The sequence below is a fragment of the Oncorhynchus nerka genome, linkage group LG9b, assembly GCF_034236695.1.
Source record: "Oncorhynchus nerka isolate Pitt River linkage group LG9b, Oner_Uvic_2.0, whole genome shotgun sequence".
NCBI classification, from domain to species: Eukaryota; Metazoa; Chordata; class Actinopteri; order Salmoniformes; family Salmonidae; genus Oncorhynchus; species Oncorhynchus nerka.
The window spans coordinates 17721917-17744138 of record NC_088424.1 but is presented as its reverse complement, the minus strand read 5'-3'; the positions used below and the strand labels follow the sequence as shown (position 1 = coordinate 17744138).

Here is a 22222-nt window from a genome sequence, read left to right as displayed (position 1 = left end):
GGATGTTTTTCCTCGCTGCGAAGGTAAGGATGTTGTAAAGCCTCCTTTTACCCACAGAAGTAACATGCCTACTAGGAACACATAAAAGTAAAGAAACTGGGTCCAATTCTAGATCAACCCCTAGGATCTTTTCAATTTCTTGCAGAACACCAGACCAGTAACTTTGTATTTTGGTACATGACCATAAACAATGTGTTAGGGTGCCTGTATCAGTTTAAGAACAACCTTTTTAAATAAATGTTTCCTGTGTGTTCACACTAACTTCCGAGCGAGGATGCTTTTCCTGGCAGGCTTCCCGTCTCCATTCTGTGGGTGCCATTTGGGACACACTGGGTGAGGGCTCCCAACCCTATTCATTTACTTTTAAACCTCTGCAGAACCCTGCTGACACCCTCCTAGGCCTACTATTATGTTCTCACACACACACACACACACACACACACACCCCCTCAGTAAAGGAATACTGCTTTTATAGCGCTAGTCAGGGAATTTAAAAAATCTGATTGCCTCCAATGGCATTTAGTAAATGTTTCATTAGTCAATGTCTTGGTAGAACAGGGGTGTCAAACATGTGTCCTGGGGCCTTCGGTGACAAGCCGTCTGATGGAATGCTGCGCAGACTGGAACCGTTTGTAGTGCACTATATAGGGAATAAGGTACCATTTTGGACACAGATCCTCACTCTCACTTGAAAATATTAGATGTTGGGGAAACAACCATTCACACAGCAAATGCAGTGGAGGCCATTGTTATACAGTCCTCTGTGAGCACAAAATAGCTTTGTCATTGGTGTCTTCTGGGTCAACAATGAACATTTCTGACCGGATTTTTTTCCTAAAATGGCCACTTAGATATCAGAACTTTAATACCCCTGTTGTAGAAAATGACAGAGGGTTATAGCTAACCGCAACTGCAACCCACACATTCATACAGTAACATTTTGCGCTAACGAGATGAAATGTAAAATGAATGAATAAAACCAATTGAAAAGTGAGGGACTGTCAAATCTAGTGGTTCCTCTGTCGTTCTATAGCTTTCAAGACCTAATAGTGAGAACATTATTAGCTAGACTGGGTCTGTGAGATATTAGTTTGGTCTACATAAGCAAGTTATGCCATTGTATATATAGACTAATAAGAATGAACCAGTCATTTACCCCACTAGTCTTGAACCTATATACACCCAGTGTCTTGGGAGGGCAGAGACACTGAGATGACTATTGTGTTAGACAACAAGCTTTGGGTTTGAGGTATACAGTCTAAAACAAAGACCTCTACTCCAGAATCCATATCACCATTTCCAGATTAGTTGAGACAGACATCGTTTTGATTGGAGGGTTATTTACCTTTACCTGGTGCCTGAGGGAGGAAGGCCCCAATTAATTTGGACCTCTTCTTTTCATAGCCTTTCTGTGTGATGTCACCTGCCAAAGGAGAGGAAAACTACCGTTAGTGAAACGGAAGGATATAGAATAATAGAAGCTTAGGCCTATTCAGAGATGCATGCTGCTACAGTATCACTGATACCAGACCACACTATCCATGGCATCAGCAGACGACAGTATACAACAGGTTAAACTGTTTGGTTAGTCGCTGCTACGCTTTGTCCTTTTTTATGCTGAAGATGGGTGTTTGGCGCTAGGTTGGACAAACAGGAAGTGGCAGAGAGAACAAGGGAGGGAGGAACGAGGAAGGAGAGAAGTATGGATTGGGTAGTAGCCTCGCTGGAGTAGATGATTGCAGTGACTGTAGTAAGTGTCAGTGATAAATACGACAGAGTCCCAGCTGCCAGTGTGTATTACTCACCAAGGCCTGGTGCCCTCGCAGGTAATAAGGAGAGGCTGGGGGAAAGAGGAAGGGGAGAGCGCTTGGACACTAGTCACAAGATCTGGCTTCTCTAACCACGGAGATATTAGCTGTCTGTAGCTCTCAGAGCAGGGGAAGCAGATGTGACTATGGGTGTGACTGTGTGTGTGTGTGTGTTGGCAGGCAAATCCACTTTGATTGAACTCAATGACCGGCCGGAGTGGATAAGTTATGAGCAGCAACAGGCTGGCAGTGAGATGAGGAAGGCAAGCTGGTCATTTAGCGCATCAACCAACCACAGTAGTGCATTGATGACACTGATGGACACAACATTCATGACAGTATGTGGCTGAACAAGACAGACATTCTAACATTTCAGGCATTGAAGATGCAGAGCATACACATTCAACTGGAAGGCGTATATTAAGGTGTATAAAGGCAACTTTAAACTCATAGTAAAAGCAGTACTGTACATTAAAGCGCAGTAATACCCAGGTATGTTCAAGAAAACAGCCATACATAAAAATAACAGAACTGTCAATAACTCAATAATACACTACATGGACAAAAGTATGTGCTTGTCGAACATCTCATTCCAAAATCATGAGAATTAATAGGGAGTTGGTCCTCCCTTTGTTGCTATAACAGCCTCCACTCTTCTGAGAAGGCTTTCCACTAGATGTTGGAACATTGATGTGGGGACTTGCTTCCATTCAGCCACAAGAGTATTAGTGAGGTCGGGCACTGATGTTGGGCTATTAGGCCTGGCTTGCAATGGGCGTTCCAATTCATCCGAAAAAAAAGTGTTTGTGGGGTTGAAGTCAGGGCCAGTCAAGTTCTTCCACACCGATCTCGACAAACCATTTCTGTATGGACCTCCCTTTGTGCACGAGGGCAATGTCATGCTGAAACAGGAAAGGGCCTTCCCCAAACTATTGCCACAAAGCTGGAAGCACATAATGTCATTGTATGCTGTAGCATTAAGATTTCCCTTCACTGAAACTAAGGGGCCAAGCACGAACCATGAAAAACAGCCCAAGACCAATATTCCTCCTCCACCAAAATTTACAGTTGACACTATGCATTCAGGCATGTGGCGTTCTCCTGGCAGCCACCAAACGCAGATTCATCTGTCGGACTACCAGATGGTGAAGCGTGATTCAGCACTCTAGAAAACGAGTTTCCACTGCTCAAAAGGCCAATGGCGGCAAGCTTTACACTACTCCAGCCGACACTTGGCATTGCACATGGTGATCTTATGCTTGTGTGCGGCTGCTTGGCCAAGGAAACCCATTTCATGAATCTCCCAATGAACAATGTGGCTGAAATAGCCGAATCCACTCATTTGAAGGGGTGTCCACATACTTTTTGCCATGTAGTGTTGATCAGGCTTTTGGAATCCCTTAAATGTGCATCATATATTCTATATTTTGAAACAGAGGGCGTTAAGGCCGATGGGGGAGGGAGTCAGCGGTGTGAGGAAGCAGAGGGGGAGGCAGGGCACATGGTACTAATTAACATCTCCAGTAGGAGAGCTCCCACCCCAGTGAGACTGGATGCAGCAGCGCAGCAGGGACTGGTAAACATATGAATATTTAACCAAACTACCATAGTCTCTATACCAGCCCAGTCTGGTTGAACAGAAGGCTGTCTGGAAGGAGGCCTGACCTTGTCTCAGGCATACAGAGCGGATGGACACACACGTGAAGTCTGCACCAATTCGTGGCACGCCAAAGACACCATGACTGAATAACTTACCCTGCAAAACATAGGTTACAGCACGACCCACTGTGAAGCTTTACACACACACCAAGCATCTTCTTGGCACGATACACTGATGTTCGGGGAAACGATCCAAGCCAAACTGTAATTAATTTTGCGAGTCAACTTCTCTACCTCTGGATTAGAGATTTCCTGATGAGCTCGTGCTGCATCAAGCAGTAACCCATGAGAACAGAGAGAGAGAGACACAGAGAGAGAGAGACAGACAGAGAGAGAGAGACAGAGAGAGAGAGAGAGAGAGAGACAGAGAGAGAGACAGAGCGGAGATGGCGCTGGCGTCTGTCTGACTGTATGGTACGCAACCTGTTTGATGGCTTTAGCACATTTACCCAGCCAGCTTTGGGGCGAAGTTCTGTTTAAGACCCAGAGTGAGAGCGCATCCTCAAACTGCCTCTCTAATGGCACACTAGTCTCTTCGTAGTGCACTACATTTGACCAGGGCCCATAGGGAATAGAGTGCCATTTGGGCAACCGCCTCAGTCGTGTCCTCCAGAGCAGGAGAGGAGACCGCAGGAGACAACGAACGACGAGGCTCTTTAAAGATATTGAGGGTGACTCATCATGACTTCCCTCCCACGGTGCTGCTGCTACAGCTGTTTACGAGAACCCATCTGGAGACAGAAACAAGCGGTAGGTTTCCACAGACGGGGCTGACAGCAGCCACTCTTAACTTAGACCTGCCCCGAGCCACTGATCACAAGCCACTGAGAACCACATAATAAAAGAGGTCCCTTGTTGACTGAAAGGCGACAATGCCACATAGATGGTGACTTGACAGAGTTGAACACACACACACCACACAAAGCCGTCCCCTGTCCATAAAAAGTCTTAATGTTGACAGAAAGACAATGCCATAGATGGTGACTTATAGGTAAGTGTCCCAAATTGCACCCTATTCCCTATATAGGGTTCTGGCCAGAAGTAGGGCACTATAAAGGGAATATGATGCCTTTTGGAATGCTCCATTACAGTTAAAGACATTTGAAGAGCTTTGAGCACTCTGATGAGTCAATACATTAAGAAGGAATACCAGAGGCAACCCGAGAATTACTGTATAAACCCTTTATGCAGATGGTTTTAATCACGTCTTACTTCTGGAAAGAACACTTGTGGAAATAATTAGCACCAAGTTGAAGTGCAACGGAGCTTAACACTAAAATAGGCATGCAGTCCTCTACACTATTCTGTATAGTACAGTGATTTATGCCTGATGCTTTCTATATCTACTCGGTAAGCTGCGTCGTGCTATGAATCATTTAAGATACATACTGTACTAGACTCCATCCATCCAATGCTCAGTCCTTATATTTCCTTTCAGAGACTCCTTTGGTTTCTAAAACACTGTGCACCAAAGAGGCCATACAAGAGCACGAGCATATACAGTCCAAGTAGGCTAGCATCCTCGCAGTCAATTGCAGGGTGTAGCCCAGTAGCCACCATACTCACAGTGCTAGTTTTGGCACCAACACATGAAACGATTACTGCACAGGAAAATGGAGAGTTGGACAAAGAAGTCCTACCTGCTTTTTCAGTGCTGACAAAGGTTGTAACCCATACCGCTAGACAGACACACCCATTATCACTCTGCTTTCCTCGCCCAGGTTCTCAACATTTAAGCTCAGTTTTCCTTTTCATAGATTGTCCCCAGGAACTCAGTTGTCTGTGCTGCTGGAGGCTTTGTGCCAGCATGTGAAAGAGAAAGGCGAACCACACAACAGTGTAGAAAACAATAAGAGTCTTTGACCATAGAATAGGAAGGGAAAGGAGGAGGAGATGAGGTAGTTTGACAGGAGGAGGAGGAGATGAGGAGGAGCAGCCGGAGGAGGAGGAGTAGAAATGGGAGGAATGGCATGCTCGATCCCAGTCCTCTCCCAGGAATGTTTACGAAACGCTACCATAGCTGCCCAGGGTCGTCTGAAAGTAAAGACTGGACTGACATGACGGGTGAAACTCACTCACTCGCCTTCACCCAGCCCCCCCCCTCCTCCCTCCCTCCGCATCACATGTTTATCTCTGCTGGATGTAATGGGGGAAACAATCAAATCAGCACAGTTTCCTTTTTAGGCGATGCCTGCTGCCTGAGCCTCACTAGCAGCCCCTTCCCTGTTGCTCCCCGGCCAACCCAGGCTTATATGGTCATCACAGCCAGGGCCCACTTTACAGACAGGCTAGAGACAGGCTACTGTACACTACATACTGCAGGCGGACACTACAGATGCTTACTGTACAATAAACCAGGTCCCTCATGTCCCCCCCAAACGGCACCCTATTCCCTATACAGTGCACTACTTTTGACCATAGCCCTTTGGGCCTCAGTCAAAAGTAGTCCACGATACAGGGAATAAGGAGACATTTGGGGCACAGATCCAGTGTGGATCTTTAAGGTTCAATGTCCCAAGGCTCAGCTATCAACGAAAAAGAAAAGTGCTGAGATCTTACTGGTCAGTGGATACCAAATCTGTCTAACTCATCATAGTTAGTGAATGGGAACTCAGGAGGCACTTACACACAGACTCAAAGCCTTGAGCATCTAAGGTTTGTCTGTAAATCAGAACAGCAATCTACAAAGGCGAGCGGACTGTGTTCAGATAAGAGGTGCAGGTACAGCTGGAGTTCAAATTAAAGTATTTTTCACATGCACCGAATACAACAGGGGTACTGTGTCATGCTTACTTACGAGCCCCTAACAACGCAATGTTTTAAAAAGTACCAAAAATGTGCAAAATGAACTAAAGGAAAAATAGTAACACAAAACTAGGCTAACTACAATGGGTACCGGTACCTAGTTAATGAGCAGGGGTACAGGTTGGTTGAAATAAGTGAGGTAATACTGTATGTACATATACACACACACATATACATACATACATAAGTTGAAGTTGGAAGTTTACATACACTTAGGTTGGAGTCATTCAAACTTGTTTTTCAACCACTTCAAATTTCTTGTTAACAAACTATAGCTTTGGCAAGTTGGTTAGGTCATCTACTTTGTGCATGACAAGTAATGTTTCCAACAATTGTTTACAGACAGATTATTTCACCAGTATCACAATTCCAGGCGGTCAGAGGTTTACATACACTAAATTGACTGTGCCTTTAAACAACTTGGAAAATCCCAGAAAAATAATGTCATGGCATTAGAAGCTTCTGATAGGCTAATTGACATCATTTGAGTCAATTGGTGTTCTACCTGTGGATGGATTTCAAGGCCTACCTTCAATCTGTGCCTCTTTGCTTGACATTATGGGAAAATCAAAAGAAATCAGCCAAGACCTCAGAAAAATAATTGTAGACCTCCACAAGTCTGGTTCATCCTTAGGAGCAATTTCCAAATGCCTGAAGGTACCACATTCATCTATACAAACAATAGTACGCAAGTATAAACACATGGGACCACGCAGCCGTCATACCGCTCAGGAAGGAGACGCGTTCTGTCTCCTAGAGATGAACATACTTTGGTGCGAAAAGTGCAAATCAATCTCAGAACAACAGCAAAGGACCTTGTGAAGATGCTTGAGGAAACAGGTACAAAAGTATCTCATGCCACAGTAAAACGAGTCCTTATCGACATAACCTGAAAGGCCGCTTAGCAAGGAATAAGCCACTGCTCAAACTGCCATAAAAAAAGCCAGACTATGGTATGCAATTGCACATGGGGACAAAGATCGTACTTTTTGTCCTCTGGTCTGATAAATTATGCGGATATATTGAAGAAACATCAAGACTTCAGTCTTCCAAATGGACATTGACCCCAAGCACACTTCCAAAGTTGTGGCAAAATGGCTTAACCTGTTGAGTGTAGGGGGCAGTATTTTGATGTTTGGATGAAAACGTACCCAAATGAAACTGCCTATTTCTCAGGCCCAGAAACTAGAATATGCATATAATTGTCAGATTAGGATCGAAAACACTAAAGTTTCAAAACTGTCAATATTGTCTGTGAGTATAACGGAACAGATATTGCAGGTGAAAACCTGAGGAAAATCCAAAGAGGAAGTGCCTTCTATTTTGAAAGCTCCCTGTTCCATTGCATACCTTCCCTCCATTTAAAGGGATATCAACCAGATTCCTTTCCCTATGGCTTCCACTTGGTCTGAACAGTCTTTGGACAGTTTCAGCCTTTTATTCTGAAAAATGAGTGCGAAAGATCATATCGCGTCAGTGGATGGCTGGGTGCCATGAGAGTTTTGCATGCGTGAGCAGCTTGGAGCAGACATTTTCTCTCTCAAATTGAAAAAGCTATGGTCCGGTTGAAATATTATCGATTATTTATTGTAAAAACAACCTGAGGATTGATTATAAAAAACGTTTGACATGTTTCTACAAACTTTACGGATACCATTTGGAATTTGTCTGCCCCGTCGTGGCCCCTCGAGCCTGTGGATTTCTGAACATAACGCGCCAACCAAATGGAGGTATTTTGAATATAAAAAAAAATCTTTATGGAACAAAAGTAACATTTATTGTGTAACTGGGAGTCTGAGTGCAAACAACTGAAGATCAAAGGTAAGCGATTCATTTTATTGCTTTTCTGACTTTCGTAACCAATCTACTTTGCTGCTAGCTGTTGAATGTTTTGTCTGCTGAGAGAGATGTCCTTAGCAAACCAAGCATTTATGTTTCGCCAAAAGCTTTTTTGAAATCTGACACGTCAGGTGGATTAACACCAAGCTAAGCTGTGTTATGCTATATTGCATTTGTGATTTTATGAAAATTATATATTTTTAGTAATTTAATTTGAATTTGGCGCTCTGCAATTCAGCTACAAACCTGACTCAGTTACACCAGCTCTGTCAGGAGGAATGAGCCAAAATTCAACCAACTTGTTGTGGGAAGCTTGTGGAAGGCTACCTGAGTGTATGTAAAATTCTGACCCACTGAAAATGTGATGAAAGAAATAAAGGCTGAAATAAATCTCTTATATTATTCTGACATTTCACATTCCTAAAATAAAGTGATTATCATAACTGACCTAAGCCTGGGAATTTTTACTAGGATTAAATGTCAGAAATTGTGAAAAACAGAGTTTAAATGTATTTGGCTAAGGTGTATGTAAACTTCTGACTTCAACTATATACCAGTGTCACGGTCGTCATATGGAGGAGACCAAGGTGCAGCGTGATTTGAATACATAACTCTTTAATAAAACACTTAACAAACTATACAAAACAAACCGTGAAGCTAATATGGATAGTGCAGACAGGCAGCTAAACAGAATAACAACCCACAAACTATCCAAGGAATATGGCTACCTAAATATGGTCCCCAATCAGAGACAACGATAAACAGCTGCCTCTGACTGAGAACCAATCTAGGCAACCATAGACATAAAAACACCTAGACTAGAAAAACCTCAAACATACAAAAAACCCTAAACAATACAAAAACCACCTTTGTCACACCCTGACCTAACCAAATAATAAAGAAAACAAAGATAACCAAGGTCAGGGTGTGACAACCAGTCAAAAGTTGACACCTACTCATTCAAGGGTTTAACACACATACATAACACATATGGAATCATGTAGTAACAAAGTGTTAAACAAATCAAAATATATTTTAGATTCTTCAAAATAGCCACCCTTTGCCTTGGACAGATTTGCAAACTCTTGGCATTCTCAACCAACTTCACCTGGAATTATTTTCCAACAGTCTTGAAGGTGTTCCCACATATGCTAAGCATTTGTTCTCTGCTTTTCCATCACTGCGGTCCAACTCATCCCAAACCATCTCAATTGGGTTGAGGTTAGGTGGCTCAAATGCATTAAGGAAATAAATTCCACAAATTACCTTTTAACAAGGCACACCTGTTAATTGAAATGCATTCCAGGTGACTACCTCATGAAGCTGGTTGAGAGAATGCCAAGAGTGTGTAAAGCTGTCAAGGCAAAGGGTGGCTACTTTGAAGAATCTCAAATATAAGACATTTTGATTTGTTTTTACACTCTTGGTTACTACATGATTCCATATGTATTATGTCATAGTTTTGATATCTTCACTATTATTCTACAATGTGTAAATTAGTCAAAGTAAAGAAAACCCCTTGAATGAGTAGGTGTGTCCAAACTTTTGACTGCTACTGTATGTATATCATGTACTGCTCTAGGGATATAATTATTGTTTGGATAACCTTATTTACTATGTAGTATTCACTCTTTACTCTATGCACACTGCAAAGAGGGCGGCAGGGTAGCCTAGTGGTTAGAGCTTTGGACTAGTAACCGAAAGGTTGCAAGTTCGAATCCCCGAGCTAACAAGGTACAAATCTGTCGTTCTGCCCCTGAACAGGCAGTTAACCCACTGTTCCTAGGCCGTCATTGAAAGTAAGAATTTGTTCTTAACTGACTTGCCTAGTAAAATAAAGGTAAAATTAAATTTAAAAAAGACTACTGCAGAGAACACCAGAAGAAGAACTATCACAGTGACTTATTATAACATTTGTTTATGTATCAATAAATCCCATAAGGGATGATTTGACACAAACATAAATGTTCATTCATTCATTTCCTTCATTTTATGTAGGGGTAAAGTGACTATGCATAGATAACGGCGACTGGCAGCAGCGCATGTGAAGAGTGTGAAGGAATGTGTGTGTGTGTGTTGGAGTGTCAGTGTAGTGTGTGTGGTTAGTCCAGTGAGTATACGTCGAGCCTGTGCAAGAGAGTCAAAGCAAAAAATAGGAATAACTAAGAATAAAAGGGGGGGGGGGGTCAATGCAAATAGTCTGGTTAGCCCCTCACACAGGGAGGGTCTCTCAGCGTAGGTGGCCAGGGCCCCAGAGTCCCATCAAAGACCCTGGTCCACCATGCACACATTCAGACTGTGTATACACCCAAAACACACACACACACGTCAAATTCCAGCTATCTAGCTATGAACTAAACAGGGACAAATTCCAGGCTAGGCCATCAACAGGAGAGAATCCAGTTCAAGAATGCCTGCTATGCTGCAATATTGTGTGAATAAACACATCAAAAGATGCAGAGGACTACAAGTACCATGCTAATGGAGGCGTTAGCGCTCACTGTTATAGAATCAAAAGATGTAAACCGTGCTTCTACAGGCACCTGTTAAAATATCTGACGATATCTACAATACACATTGTACTCACCCAGCATATCCAGTCCCAAGAAATGGGACACAGGTGTTGTGGTGTAAAAGCTGTTGATATTAGGACAAACTACCTATGTCTCTGTCTACAGAGCACCACAGTGTCCTGTAAAGCAGAGCTGTGCCTCTGTATTCCCTCCTGAAGCACAGAGACAATGGAAAAACTCATCTAGAGCTCAGGCAGGTAATGCAGGAAAACAACCCCCTTATTTGCATTTCACAAACCATGTAGGCATTTCAAAGGAACAAAGGAACAAGGTAACCGTCTCCTGACATCCTCTGCTGCCTTTGTAACCAGTCACATTACACTCATTCTCTTTTGAGCCATTCGATTGGTTGTCAATTAGCTTTCCCATACAAACCACTTTTTCCTGAGGGGTGGTCAATCCAATCAGTGAAGAGTCAGTCTGCACCCCTCCAAAAACATTTCCAGTTGGAACATTCCAACCCGCCTGCCCAAACATGCTATACCGGCGACATCAGCAAAAACAAACAAATTTGCGTTTGTTGGCACCTAGGCACCACGGTGACAGAGATCCTCTAGCTTGCTCCTGGGGAGACCTGGGGAAATGAGGACAGGGAGGGGCACTGCTGGAGCTTTCTGGTGGCTCGGCTCAACAACAACAATAATAAAAAGAACAACAGTAGGGCTGGGACCACAGCAGTATCACAACATTTTTTACATGGCAAAAATTGTCCCTTGAAAATCTGCTGTATGTAAAATATTGTGTGCTTATAGCTTGGAACATGAATAAATGTGACTATGGGTGACAACATAACAGGTGAATGTTTTGGTTTTAGCCATAACACTACACGGCTGATTCAAATAATCAAAGCTTGATGATGAGTTGGTTATCTGAATCAGCTATGTCGCGCTATGGCAAAAACCAAAATGTGTACCGGGGGGCAGGACAGGGTTTGGGAAACCTTGCTAAATTATATGGAACCTTACTATTGTTGCCTACTGGAACAGCAGCCTATCTTCTATAATAGTAGAAAGGAGGGCAGCTCTAGATTTCACTGTCTGCTGTCAAACTATAATGATTCATAGCATCCTCTTTAGAAGGCTTTCTGCATCAACAGTTAAGATGGAGGAATTGCTAGCGATGTTGAGCTTGTTAGTACATTGACATACTGTGTTATTTGATATAATAACACTGATTTCCTGACAAATTTCCCAGGCTCTAAACAGGGCTGAGACTGCATCCCAAATGGCACTCTGTTCCATTTATAGTGCACTGCTTATGACCAGGGTCCAAAGGGAATAGGGTGCCATCTGGGACGTTCCTTGAGTGTATTTTTTTTTATTTTTTAAGGACATTGTTGAGATGCAATGGGCTTTGGTAGTGGTAGTGGTGGAGGGGAGGGATTTGGTAGTGGTGGGAGGGGAGGGCTTTGGTAGTGGTGGGAGGGGAGGGCTTTGGTAGTGGTAGTGGTGGGAGGGGAGGGATTTGGTGGTGGTAGTGGTGGAGGGGAGGGCTTTGGTAGTGGTAGTGGTAATGTTGAGATTGACAAGCAGGTCAGTCAGGGCAGGCTGTGTCCCAAATGGAACCCTATACCCTACATAAGGGGTACTCAACTCTTCCTTTACGAGGTCCGTAGTCTGCAGGTTTTCTGTTCTACCTGATAATTAATTGCACCCATCTGGTGTCCCAGGTCTAAATCAGTCCCTGATTAGAGGGGAACAATGAAAACACGCAGTAGAACTGGCTTCAAGGTCCAGAGTTGAGTTTGAAGGGCCCTACACAGTGCACTACTTTTCAGTCAAAAGTCAAAAGTAGTGCACTATGTAGGGAACAGGGTGCCATTTGGGACGTAACTATAGTTTAGTGAGGCAGGAGGTCGGGTAAGGTAAGTAAGTGAGTGAACACTACTTCGCTACTCAATCAACTGTGTGACTGTCTGACTGTGTTAAGGAAAGGAGAAACTCAAGACACAGCTGTACTGTAAACACCTCGGTTAGGGGGGCAAGACATTATGACTCACACACACACACAGTATAACAGTCTGCAGAACAATAGGATTCAGGCGGTTTAGTTTGTCATCATTGAGGCTCAATACATGAAAAGGATAAAGAGAGAGGGCTCCAGGTAACAGACAGAACTCTTTGTGTGTCTGTGGGTCCAACTGTCAGAGGGGGCTGTTTCACCCTCATGGTAAATATTTATCTGTGTGTGAGTGGCACCCCGCCCAACCTTACTGAGGCTGTAAAGTGTGTTTGTGTTAGATGTGAGTACAAGGCCACAGCAGGACCTCAACAGCCTTATTGATATGTTCCCTCCTGGTCCACGTTGGACCAGTACAATGGTCATTCTGTGTAGTGCCACTGTAACTCCTTGGCAGTTGGTGACGTGATCTGTGTGGGTTTGAGTCGTCAGCTGGTAGGTGGCCCTGGCAAAGCACCAGATCTTTGCCTTGGCACAGAGGTCATATTGGCAACACTGCTGATCTGTTACACACACACACACACACACACAAGCTCTAGTAACAGATCAGCAGTGTTGCCAATATGACCACACACAGATCTGATTATCAGCTGTTGTCAAATACACTTGGGTGAAAAGTCGATTCTCTTCCTCAATAGCATGCAACAAATTCTACTTGATGAAAAGCCCAAAGTACTATGACATCCTGGCATTTAAAGCACACTCTATTTTCCACATTTCCTAAACAATCAAACTTCCTTTTTTCGCACACCCAAAAAGACTACTATTTAGAACACAAGTATGGGTATTTGGACATGGCCCAAGGTTAAAAGCAGTGTACTATAAAAGGAATAGGGTGCCTTTTGGGGACGAACCCAGGTCTCCTGTCCTGTCACAGGCCGTAAACCTTCATTGAGCCGGAGCGTAGTGATCTGGAGTTAGTGCTATCAGGAGAGAAGACAGGACAGACAGGACGCTACCAACTGCGGCACACAGAACCAACCCGACTGTGAAGAGCACAGCCATTGTCAATGTCTCAAATGACACCCCTAATCCCTATGAAGTGCACTACTTTCGACCAGGGCCCATAGGGTGCACTATATAGGTAAAAGTGTGTTATTTGGGATGCAGATATTGTCAGTACCGGGAGGTTAGTCTACACATAGCAAGTACAGATGAGTGGACAGTGTCCCCGCGTTCAAGTGCTGCCACATAGAGAGAGAGCTGGCTGATGGATTAGGTTATAGACCTACAGTAAATGACTGCCAACCGCATAACATGGTTTCTCCCTGGCATTTTGTGGCACTGGACTGTGATCGGTTAGGGAAAATCAAAACACCAACTACCACCAATCACCATTCTGTTTTTTGAGAGGAGTGATGGGCTACCGTGAGAACAGAGTGCTTTTCTGAGGCTCTCCAAACGAAAGCTACTTTAGTGAATCGAAATCAAAGTACAAAACTACCACCAATCACAATCCAGTGGTGGTGAGCTACTGTATATCGTGGTGGTGAGCTACTGTATATCGTGGTGGTGAGCTACTGTATATCGTGGTGGTGAGCTACTGTATATCGTGGTGGTGAGCTACTGTATATCGTGGTGGTGAGCTACTGTATATCGTGGTGGTGAGCTACTGTATATCGTGGTGGTGGGCTACTGTATATCGTGGTGGTGGGCTACTGTATATCGTGGTGGTGAGCTATATCGTGGTGGTGGGCTATATCGTGGTGGTGAGCTACTGTATATCGTGGTGGTGGGCTATATCGTGGTGGTGAGCTACTGTATATCGTGGTGGTGGGCTATATCGTGAGAATAGTGCTTTTCAGACTGAGGCTATGATCGAAAGCTACTTTAGTGATAACTAAAATGTGTGGTAATACCCTAAGACCATTGGGCTTAACCATGGGGCTGCCTTATCAAACAGACTCCAAGCTGAAAGCCAGACTTAAGACTACAGTGATACATAGCAACACAGCGAACTGAATCCTTCAACACTCTGGAGAGCCTCTCCATCGGTGGGTTAGACTGGGGTTGGACTATGCTTGATGTTTGAGTATATGGCACAGGATGAAAGAGCACCTGATTTATCTAGTGAGACAGCACTATATCTGCTAAACAACTAGGACTTCATGATGCATGATATCTTCCTACCAATGCCACCAAAATAAATAAAAAAGAAAGAGGCTAAATAAATAGAAACAATTGTATGGTGGACATTTGACTGAACAGTCCGAAACTAGTATACCTGCCAACAAATAACAATTTGTTTATTTTCCAGCTCATTGATTTCATTTCACGGCTGAAGAAGTGGCTGTCTAGCTAATGAAGTTGTCTAGCATTGCATAAAACCTTCGCCAGGATTTACTAAATCAGCCAACCAGTGGCTAATTCCCTCTGCTTATCCTGCTCCGTAATATTTCTCTAGCCGACCGCGCTAGCTCCACACACAGAGACTCAGAGATCCATCCCAAACGGCACCCTATTGTAGTGCACTACATTGGGAATAGGGTGCGATTTGGGACGCTACCAGAGTGTGGCATTAGTTATTTAGACTCTCTAGTCCTCTACTACTTTATATAACATCGGTCTGTCCATGTCCAGAACGTCCCCATCTATACATAGAGACAAGAGAAGAGCAACGCAGCTTTTTCCTCCTTGTGGGAAATAAAGCCAAAGTCATCACTGAGTCAATGTGATGCCACTGGATTCCATGTGACAGTCTTTATGTGGAAAGTCTCAGTTATTTTGTTAAAGGGCCTTGTTCTGTATACCGTCAGAAATATGCTGTTGTTTTTCAGACTTTTCCTGCTAGAGAATGTTGCACCGGGCACAGATTTTGAGGTCAGTAATAGTTTGGGGTTATACACCATTCATACACCATGAAGCATCAGGAGACAGGGTTCCATCTCACGTCGTTCTGTACATTGTGTGTGTTTAGGTGCCACGCTGATAATGTTTTGAGACAATGCAAGCAGAGGGAGAACTGACAGGCAGCCCCACCAATGTGCTGGTGTTTGACTGATGGCAGAGAACCAAGGCATTGAACGGTGGCGTGGCGCTCAGCCACATAAATAGGCCAACGCAGTCAGCTGTGAACGAACAGCATCAACACAACGACAGACACTCGGCCCAGTGCTTCGTTAACGCGTGGACCCATATGTACTATGTGCATACATGCATTTGGCTGAGTGTGAGTCCCAAATAGCACCTTATTCTCTATATTGTACACTACTTTTGACAAGAGCCGTTGGACCCCGGCCAAAAGTAGTGCACTAAATAGGGAACAGGGTGTCATTTGTCAACCACAGCCGGCCAGATTAGCTATTTCGAGAGGCAATAACCTCACACTCACCATGCTACTGTGATCCGCACTGGAGGCTGCTGAGGGGAGGACGGCTCATAATAATGGCTGGAATGGCGTGAAAGGAATTGCAACAAACATATGAAAACCATGTTTTTGATACCATTCCATTTACTCCATTCCAGCCATTATTATGAGCCCTCCTCCCCTCAGCAGCCTCCAGTGATGAACTGTGAGTGGGCTTTTCCAGCCTGCATGGGGATTCACTTACACCTTGACTGGAGATGCAGGGCAGGTTCAGCTGCTCTGAAACAAGGTAAGCGGGAGGTTGATGGTCCACTAACTGTGTCACGAGGCAGCTTTCTTTGCCTTGTGTTTTCAGACCTGTCTGAGCTCCCAGAAACCATTTTACTCCACCCAGTTGAGGTCACTTCCAAAAAAAAAAACAAAAAAAAAAAATGTACTTTCCAGTCAGTTTGGTTGAGAAAGGTAGCAGGAACAACACCAGTTGAGCCTTCAGCCCTCCTGGACCCAGGTCCCACAGATAGCTAGTTGGGACAGGCTCTGCCTATAACATATAGGCACATTATGACAATGTTCCAAATGGCACCCTATTTCCTATATAGTGCACTACTTTTGACCAGAGCCCTGGTCAAATGTAGTGCACTAAATAGGACGAAGTGATAGGAAATAGGGTGCCATTTGGGACACAATCCTATGTCTGATATTTTCATGAGTTTGGAAGGTCTGCTGCAGTGCTTGGCATGGCCTAGTGCCGAGTGTCAAATGGCACTCTACTTCCTATATAGTGCACTATTTTTGAACAGGGTACATAGGGCTATGGTAAAAAGTAGTGCACTATATAGGGAATAGGATGCCATTTGGGATACATCCTAGCTGTCAAGTGAAGAGGAAATACCACTCTAAGCTGCTAAAACAATGGTAGTTTTAATCTCTTAAAACCAGGACCTGGCATCCCTAAACACCCTTCACTGATCAACGAGATTGGTGACGTCTTGTTTATCAACTACCCCCCCTTCTTCTTATCTCTTCGTCAATTGTCTTGTTGCATTTTCCTCAGCCTGCACTTTGAAGTGCCTGGCTGGGACTTTGAGATGTGAGACGTGATGTGCTGTGTGGTAATGGAGGTATGATAGGGTGCGTCCCAAATGGTACCCTATTCCATTTCTAGTGCACTACTTTTGACCAGAGCCCTATGGGTCGTAGTGCATTTAAATAGGGAGTCATTTGGGACGCAGAAATAGAGAAGCTGATGATCAGCCCCCAGAGCCACAGAGCCGTAGCTGAAGAGGGAAACACTGAAACGTGACCTATAGCCGCTGTTCACACTCTGCCTGATCCATAATAACACATGGCCCTGTAAAGTCATCCATATTTAAACAGGAAGGGGGATGGAAAGAAAGTTTTATCTCCAGCTTTAACATTGATACCAATCTGAACAGACATAACTGGGAAGTAAATAAATCCAAAAAGAGCCAGAGTACAGAAGCATGTTGAATATTTTTTCCTGGCTTTTTAAAGAAATGTATTTCTGGGTCTTGGAAGGCGTGGGAGGCATAATAGGGAGAGCAGGCCACAGAGTGATCAGAGACCTGTGAAGCATATTTGTTAGAAACGTGGGAACTGGAGAGAATGTGCATCTCCTTCTCTGCTCATCACAGCATAGTCGACAGGGGTGCCAACATTCTTCGGCAGCCATTTTAGTGCTGAGAGAGTAACAGTCTGGCCTAACCTTTTCTTCCCTGCAGGCCAAGGGAATGCTATACATTGAGCTGTATCTCATTTCTATCACTGTGGAAAACATAAGTATTGGAGCCCGAGTTATAATGACATAAAAGTCTAGCGTGACACCCATAGCAACAGGGTTAAACAACAGTAGAACTATATTCCATTGTCCTGATCATCAAGCTACCCGTCCGTCTGCTCAACGACAGAACGAATAATGAAAGGATCTCTAGTTAATTCAGAGTCCAACATTTCTACCCGTCTGTCTGTCGACTGGGGACAGAGAAGAGTGAGAGAAAGGGACCTCTAGGGATTCACAGAGCTGGAAAAGATTGAGCAGCTTGACTGGACTGATGAAATAAACACACATGGACTCGCCCTCTGGAGTGGAGACGCTGTTGTGGCACGGGCCAGGTCCTACTTTTGACCGGAGCCTCCCTACTTTTGACCGGAGCCTCTGGTCAAAAGTAGTTCACTATATATGGAATAGGGTGCCATTTGGGACACAGCCTGGAACTGTGGATTCCTGGGGCTTGATGCCGTCCACTGCTCTGGAATACCAGAGGCTTCCTTCCTGGGCTCCAGTGACTGACGGGCGGACTGACTGACTCGACCACAACTGGTGCCGACCGAGCCCAACCGCCACCGCTCTCTCTCTCTCCAACTCCCCTGATTGAGTTACTAGTATGGCATCTGGGGGTGCATGGGTCCAACACCGCCCTCTGTCATTGGAGGGACAGACCGGGTGTGAATGCTTTAAGGATGGAGGGGGTGTGCGAATAGACTGCAACAGATTGAGGTATTTCCTACAGCTATGATAATAATAAAGTGCCTTGAGCAGAACAACAATCAAACATTTGTGCATAAAAGATGACCCATGTATGTTAATAAAATGACTGAGACCAGTCACTGAAAACATTCCACAATGTCAATGACCCTAAACATTCCCAAGCGTTAAGTAACTCAATCTAAACGTTTTGTGCACCACACCTGGTAACTTCACACCAGACTTTATTTACCTCCTTTACCTCCAGAAACACATTGCTTCTCATTCTCTAAAAAAGTCCCTTCCCAGCAACAGGACAGACCTCATCGCCTCACCTCTCATTTACATATAGATGAGTCCATTAGTAGGGTTCTCTCAGAAGAGTCCCGGAAACCTTCCAATCGGTTTCACTTTAAATAAATATGGCCGGCACAAATTTAGCCAAGGTAAATCAAATAAACAGGGGGACAGGATGAGGTTGTGGACGTGGGGTAAGACATACGATATCTATGTTGGCGATGCCGGCCAGCCAGGCAGACAGACGGGTTAGTTAAGCGGTGAGGGCATGGGGCTGAAAGGTGAGCAACGCTCATAGGACCAGTGCTAATGAACACTGAGGCAGGGGTGATTGAAGCTCTGGTCTGAAGGCAGGGGTGACTGAAGCTCTGGTCTGAAGGCAGGGGTGATTGAAGCTCTGGTCTGAAGGCAGGGGTGACTGAAGCTCTGGTCTGAAGGCAGGGGTGACTGAAGCTCTGGTCTGAAGGCAGGGGTGATTGAAGCTCTGGTCTGAAAGCAGGGATGATTGAAGCTCTGGTCTGAAGGCAGGGGTGATTGAAGCTCTGGTCTGAAGGCAGGGATGATTGAAGCTCTGGTCTGAAGGCAGGGGTGACTGAAGCTCTGGTCTGAAGGCAGGGGTGACTGAAGCTCTGGTCTGAAGGCAGGGGATGATTGAAGCTCTGGTCTGAAGGCAGGGGTGACTGAAGCTCTGGTCTGAAGACAGGGTATCAGGAAGGGCTGTAGCTGCCATGTTCAGATATGCGATCCTCCAAACGCTGTGACTCGGACGCGGTCAGCTGCTCCTTCCAAACGTGGCAGCTCTAATCCCACCCTGATGACCCCACGCCACAGCACCCCTCCTCCCTCTACTCTGACCAACAGACGCACACACCAGCCTCACGTTACAGTACACACACACACTCCTCCGAGGTGGACAAAAGGAGGATACCAAATGAAGATGAACAAAAGAGAGAGAAAAGTTATATTGTCCGAGGCTGATTCTCAAAACGGCAACCTTTTCCCTATATAGGGTGCCATTTGAGATGTGGCCCGAGGGTGGGAGTTGATGAAGCCATCAGAACGGACGTTGACGCATGAGGAGTGTGTTAGAAGCCAGACTAGAGATATTGATGTAAATGGCAAAAGAATAATGAGGAAAGAGGGAATGTTTTAGCCAACAGAAAGCAAAAGGTCAGTCCATTGATAATGTTTCACAGGTATGTCAGTTGGGATATGCACAGGAGGAAGAAAACCCAACACACAGTGTGCATGGTTAGACATGATTGTGGCTGTATGAAAGCCTCTAGTTGTCTGTGACCTGGCAAAGACAGAGTTTACAAGTTTGTGGTGAGGAAATGCAAAAGATACTTGCTCTATAAATGGGATACTGTGGATTATTCACACCTTTGTAACATGATAAACCAATGTTCGTTTCTACCATAGATCCTGTCATCAATACCAAATCGGCTTCATGAATCTGATTGAAGTGAGTTAGTCGCACCTACAGAGAGCGAGAGAGACTGATCGTTTATCACTTGGCCTGGGTAATCACTAAGTGTGGCACAAATCATACCGCAGAAAAACTCTAATATATTTTCCGCACTGAAACAATCGCCTCTGACGGCTGGGCACTAAATCAGGAGAGGCCAATATCAGTTATGGCTCAGAGTCTGACCGAGGAGGCCCTGCCTGCTATACCACCGGGTCTGAAACAAAGAATCAATTAGGACTGGACGAAGTCCCAAATGGCATCCCATTCCCTATTAAAGTGCACTACTTTTGACCGGGGTTTAGTGCAGTAGTGTACTATTCTAGGGAACAGGGTGTTATTTGGGATGGAGACCCAGGTCTGGCCTGGCAACCCTTTACACAATGCTCTCTAGCTCCAGTCCTGCTACATTAAGAGGCCCACTGGCACACAACAACCAGAGGAGTTTCAGAAGCCCAAGATAAAGTGGGCTGGTGATTTAAACAGCAGTGGGGAAATCGACAGAGTGTCTTTTAAGCTCGGGAGTAAGGGACAAGGCGGCAATGGAGTGGGCCCTGGGCCCATTGTCAGCATCCCAAATGGCACCCTATTCCCTATATAGTGCACTGCTTTTGACCAGGGCCCATAGGACTAGTAATGTAAAAGGGTGCCATTTGGGGCACATTCTTTATGTGGGTCAGACCACTGGCCGCTGGACAGTTTCAGACATCCTATTGAAGCCATGCTGCTTTTTACCGACAAGTCCAAGCAGGCACTTACCATCCCTGAGAATCTGCTCTTCCACTGACTAACGATACGGGCTTCCGCAACAAGGAATAGGAACGGATTTGGTGAGATCCATATAAAGCAGAGAGTTTCATTTCCCCAAATTTCAAACAGGCATTCAAGGTTTCCAAGACTTCTCTGATGAGAAGAGGCTACCCATCCTGTCGGGAGGACACAGGGAGATGTGGGTTGGCAGCACACTATATTGCTGCCTGCCGTAAAATGTGAGTGAGTGAGAGACAGAGAGAGAGAGAGAGAGAGAGAGAGAGACAGGCCCTAGGACAGATGAGGAGCACATTTTCAGATGACTCCTCGGGCCAGCAGGCAGAAAGGGAGGCAGGCTGCTTCAGCTTGAGCAGCAAATACAGGCAGAAAACCAGCCCCCAGAGAACCCACTCACATCCAAAGCGCCTGGGTTCTCTCTCTTTCTCTCCCTCTTGCTTTCCTCCCCCCATCCCCCGTCCTTCAAAATCAAGTGTTATTCGTCACACGCGTCGTAAAACAACAGGTGTGGAGTAACAGTGAAATGCTTACTTACGGGCCCTTCCCAACAACGCAGAGAGAAAGAAAATGGAAAAATAATATAAAAGTAATAACATGTAATAAATACACAATGAGAAATGATAACTTGGCTCTATACATGGGGTACCAGTACCGAGTCGATGTGCAGGGGTACGAGGTAATTGAGGTAGATACAGTTGAAGTCAGAAGTTTACATACAACTTAGCCAAATACATTTAAACTCAGTTTTTTTTAACAATTCCTGACATTTAATCCAAGTAAAAAATTCCCTGTTTTAGGTCAGTTAGGATCACCACTTTATTTTAAGAATGTGAAATGTCAGAATAAAAGTATAGAGAATGATTTATTTCAGCTTTTATTTCTTTCATCAAATCAAATCAAATGTATTTATATTGCCCTTCTTACATCAGCTGATATCTCAAAGTGCTGTACAGAAACCCAGCCTAAAACCCCAAACAGCAAGCAATGCAGGTGTAGAAGCACAATTTGTTTCATCACATTCCCAGTGGGTCAGAAGTTTACATACACTCAATTAGTATTTGGTAGCATTGCCTTTAAATTGTTTAACTTGGATCAAACGTTTTGGGTAGCCTTCCACAAGCTTCCCACAATAAGCTGGGTGAATTTTGGCTCTTTCCTCCTGACAGAGCTGGTGTAGCTGAGTCAGGATTGTAGGCCTCCTTGCTCGCACACACTTTTTCAGTTCTGCCCACAAATTTTCTATAGGATTGAGGT

General features: G+C 44.6%; 1 protein-coding gene across 1 annotated transcript in view; it reads right to left on the bottom strand.

The window, feature by feature from the left end:
* Positions 1-22222, bottom strand: part of LOC115114359 (disco-interacting protein 2 homolog C-like) — a 264239-nt gene that overhangs the window by 121276 nt on the left and 120741 nt on the right. Inside the window, 1 exon segment of the mRNA XM_065013382.1 lies at positions 1352-1423. Within this exon segment, the coding sequence (XP_064869454.1) occupies positions 1352-1423 (72 nt within the window).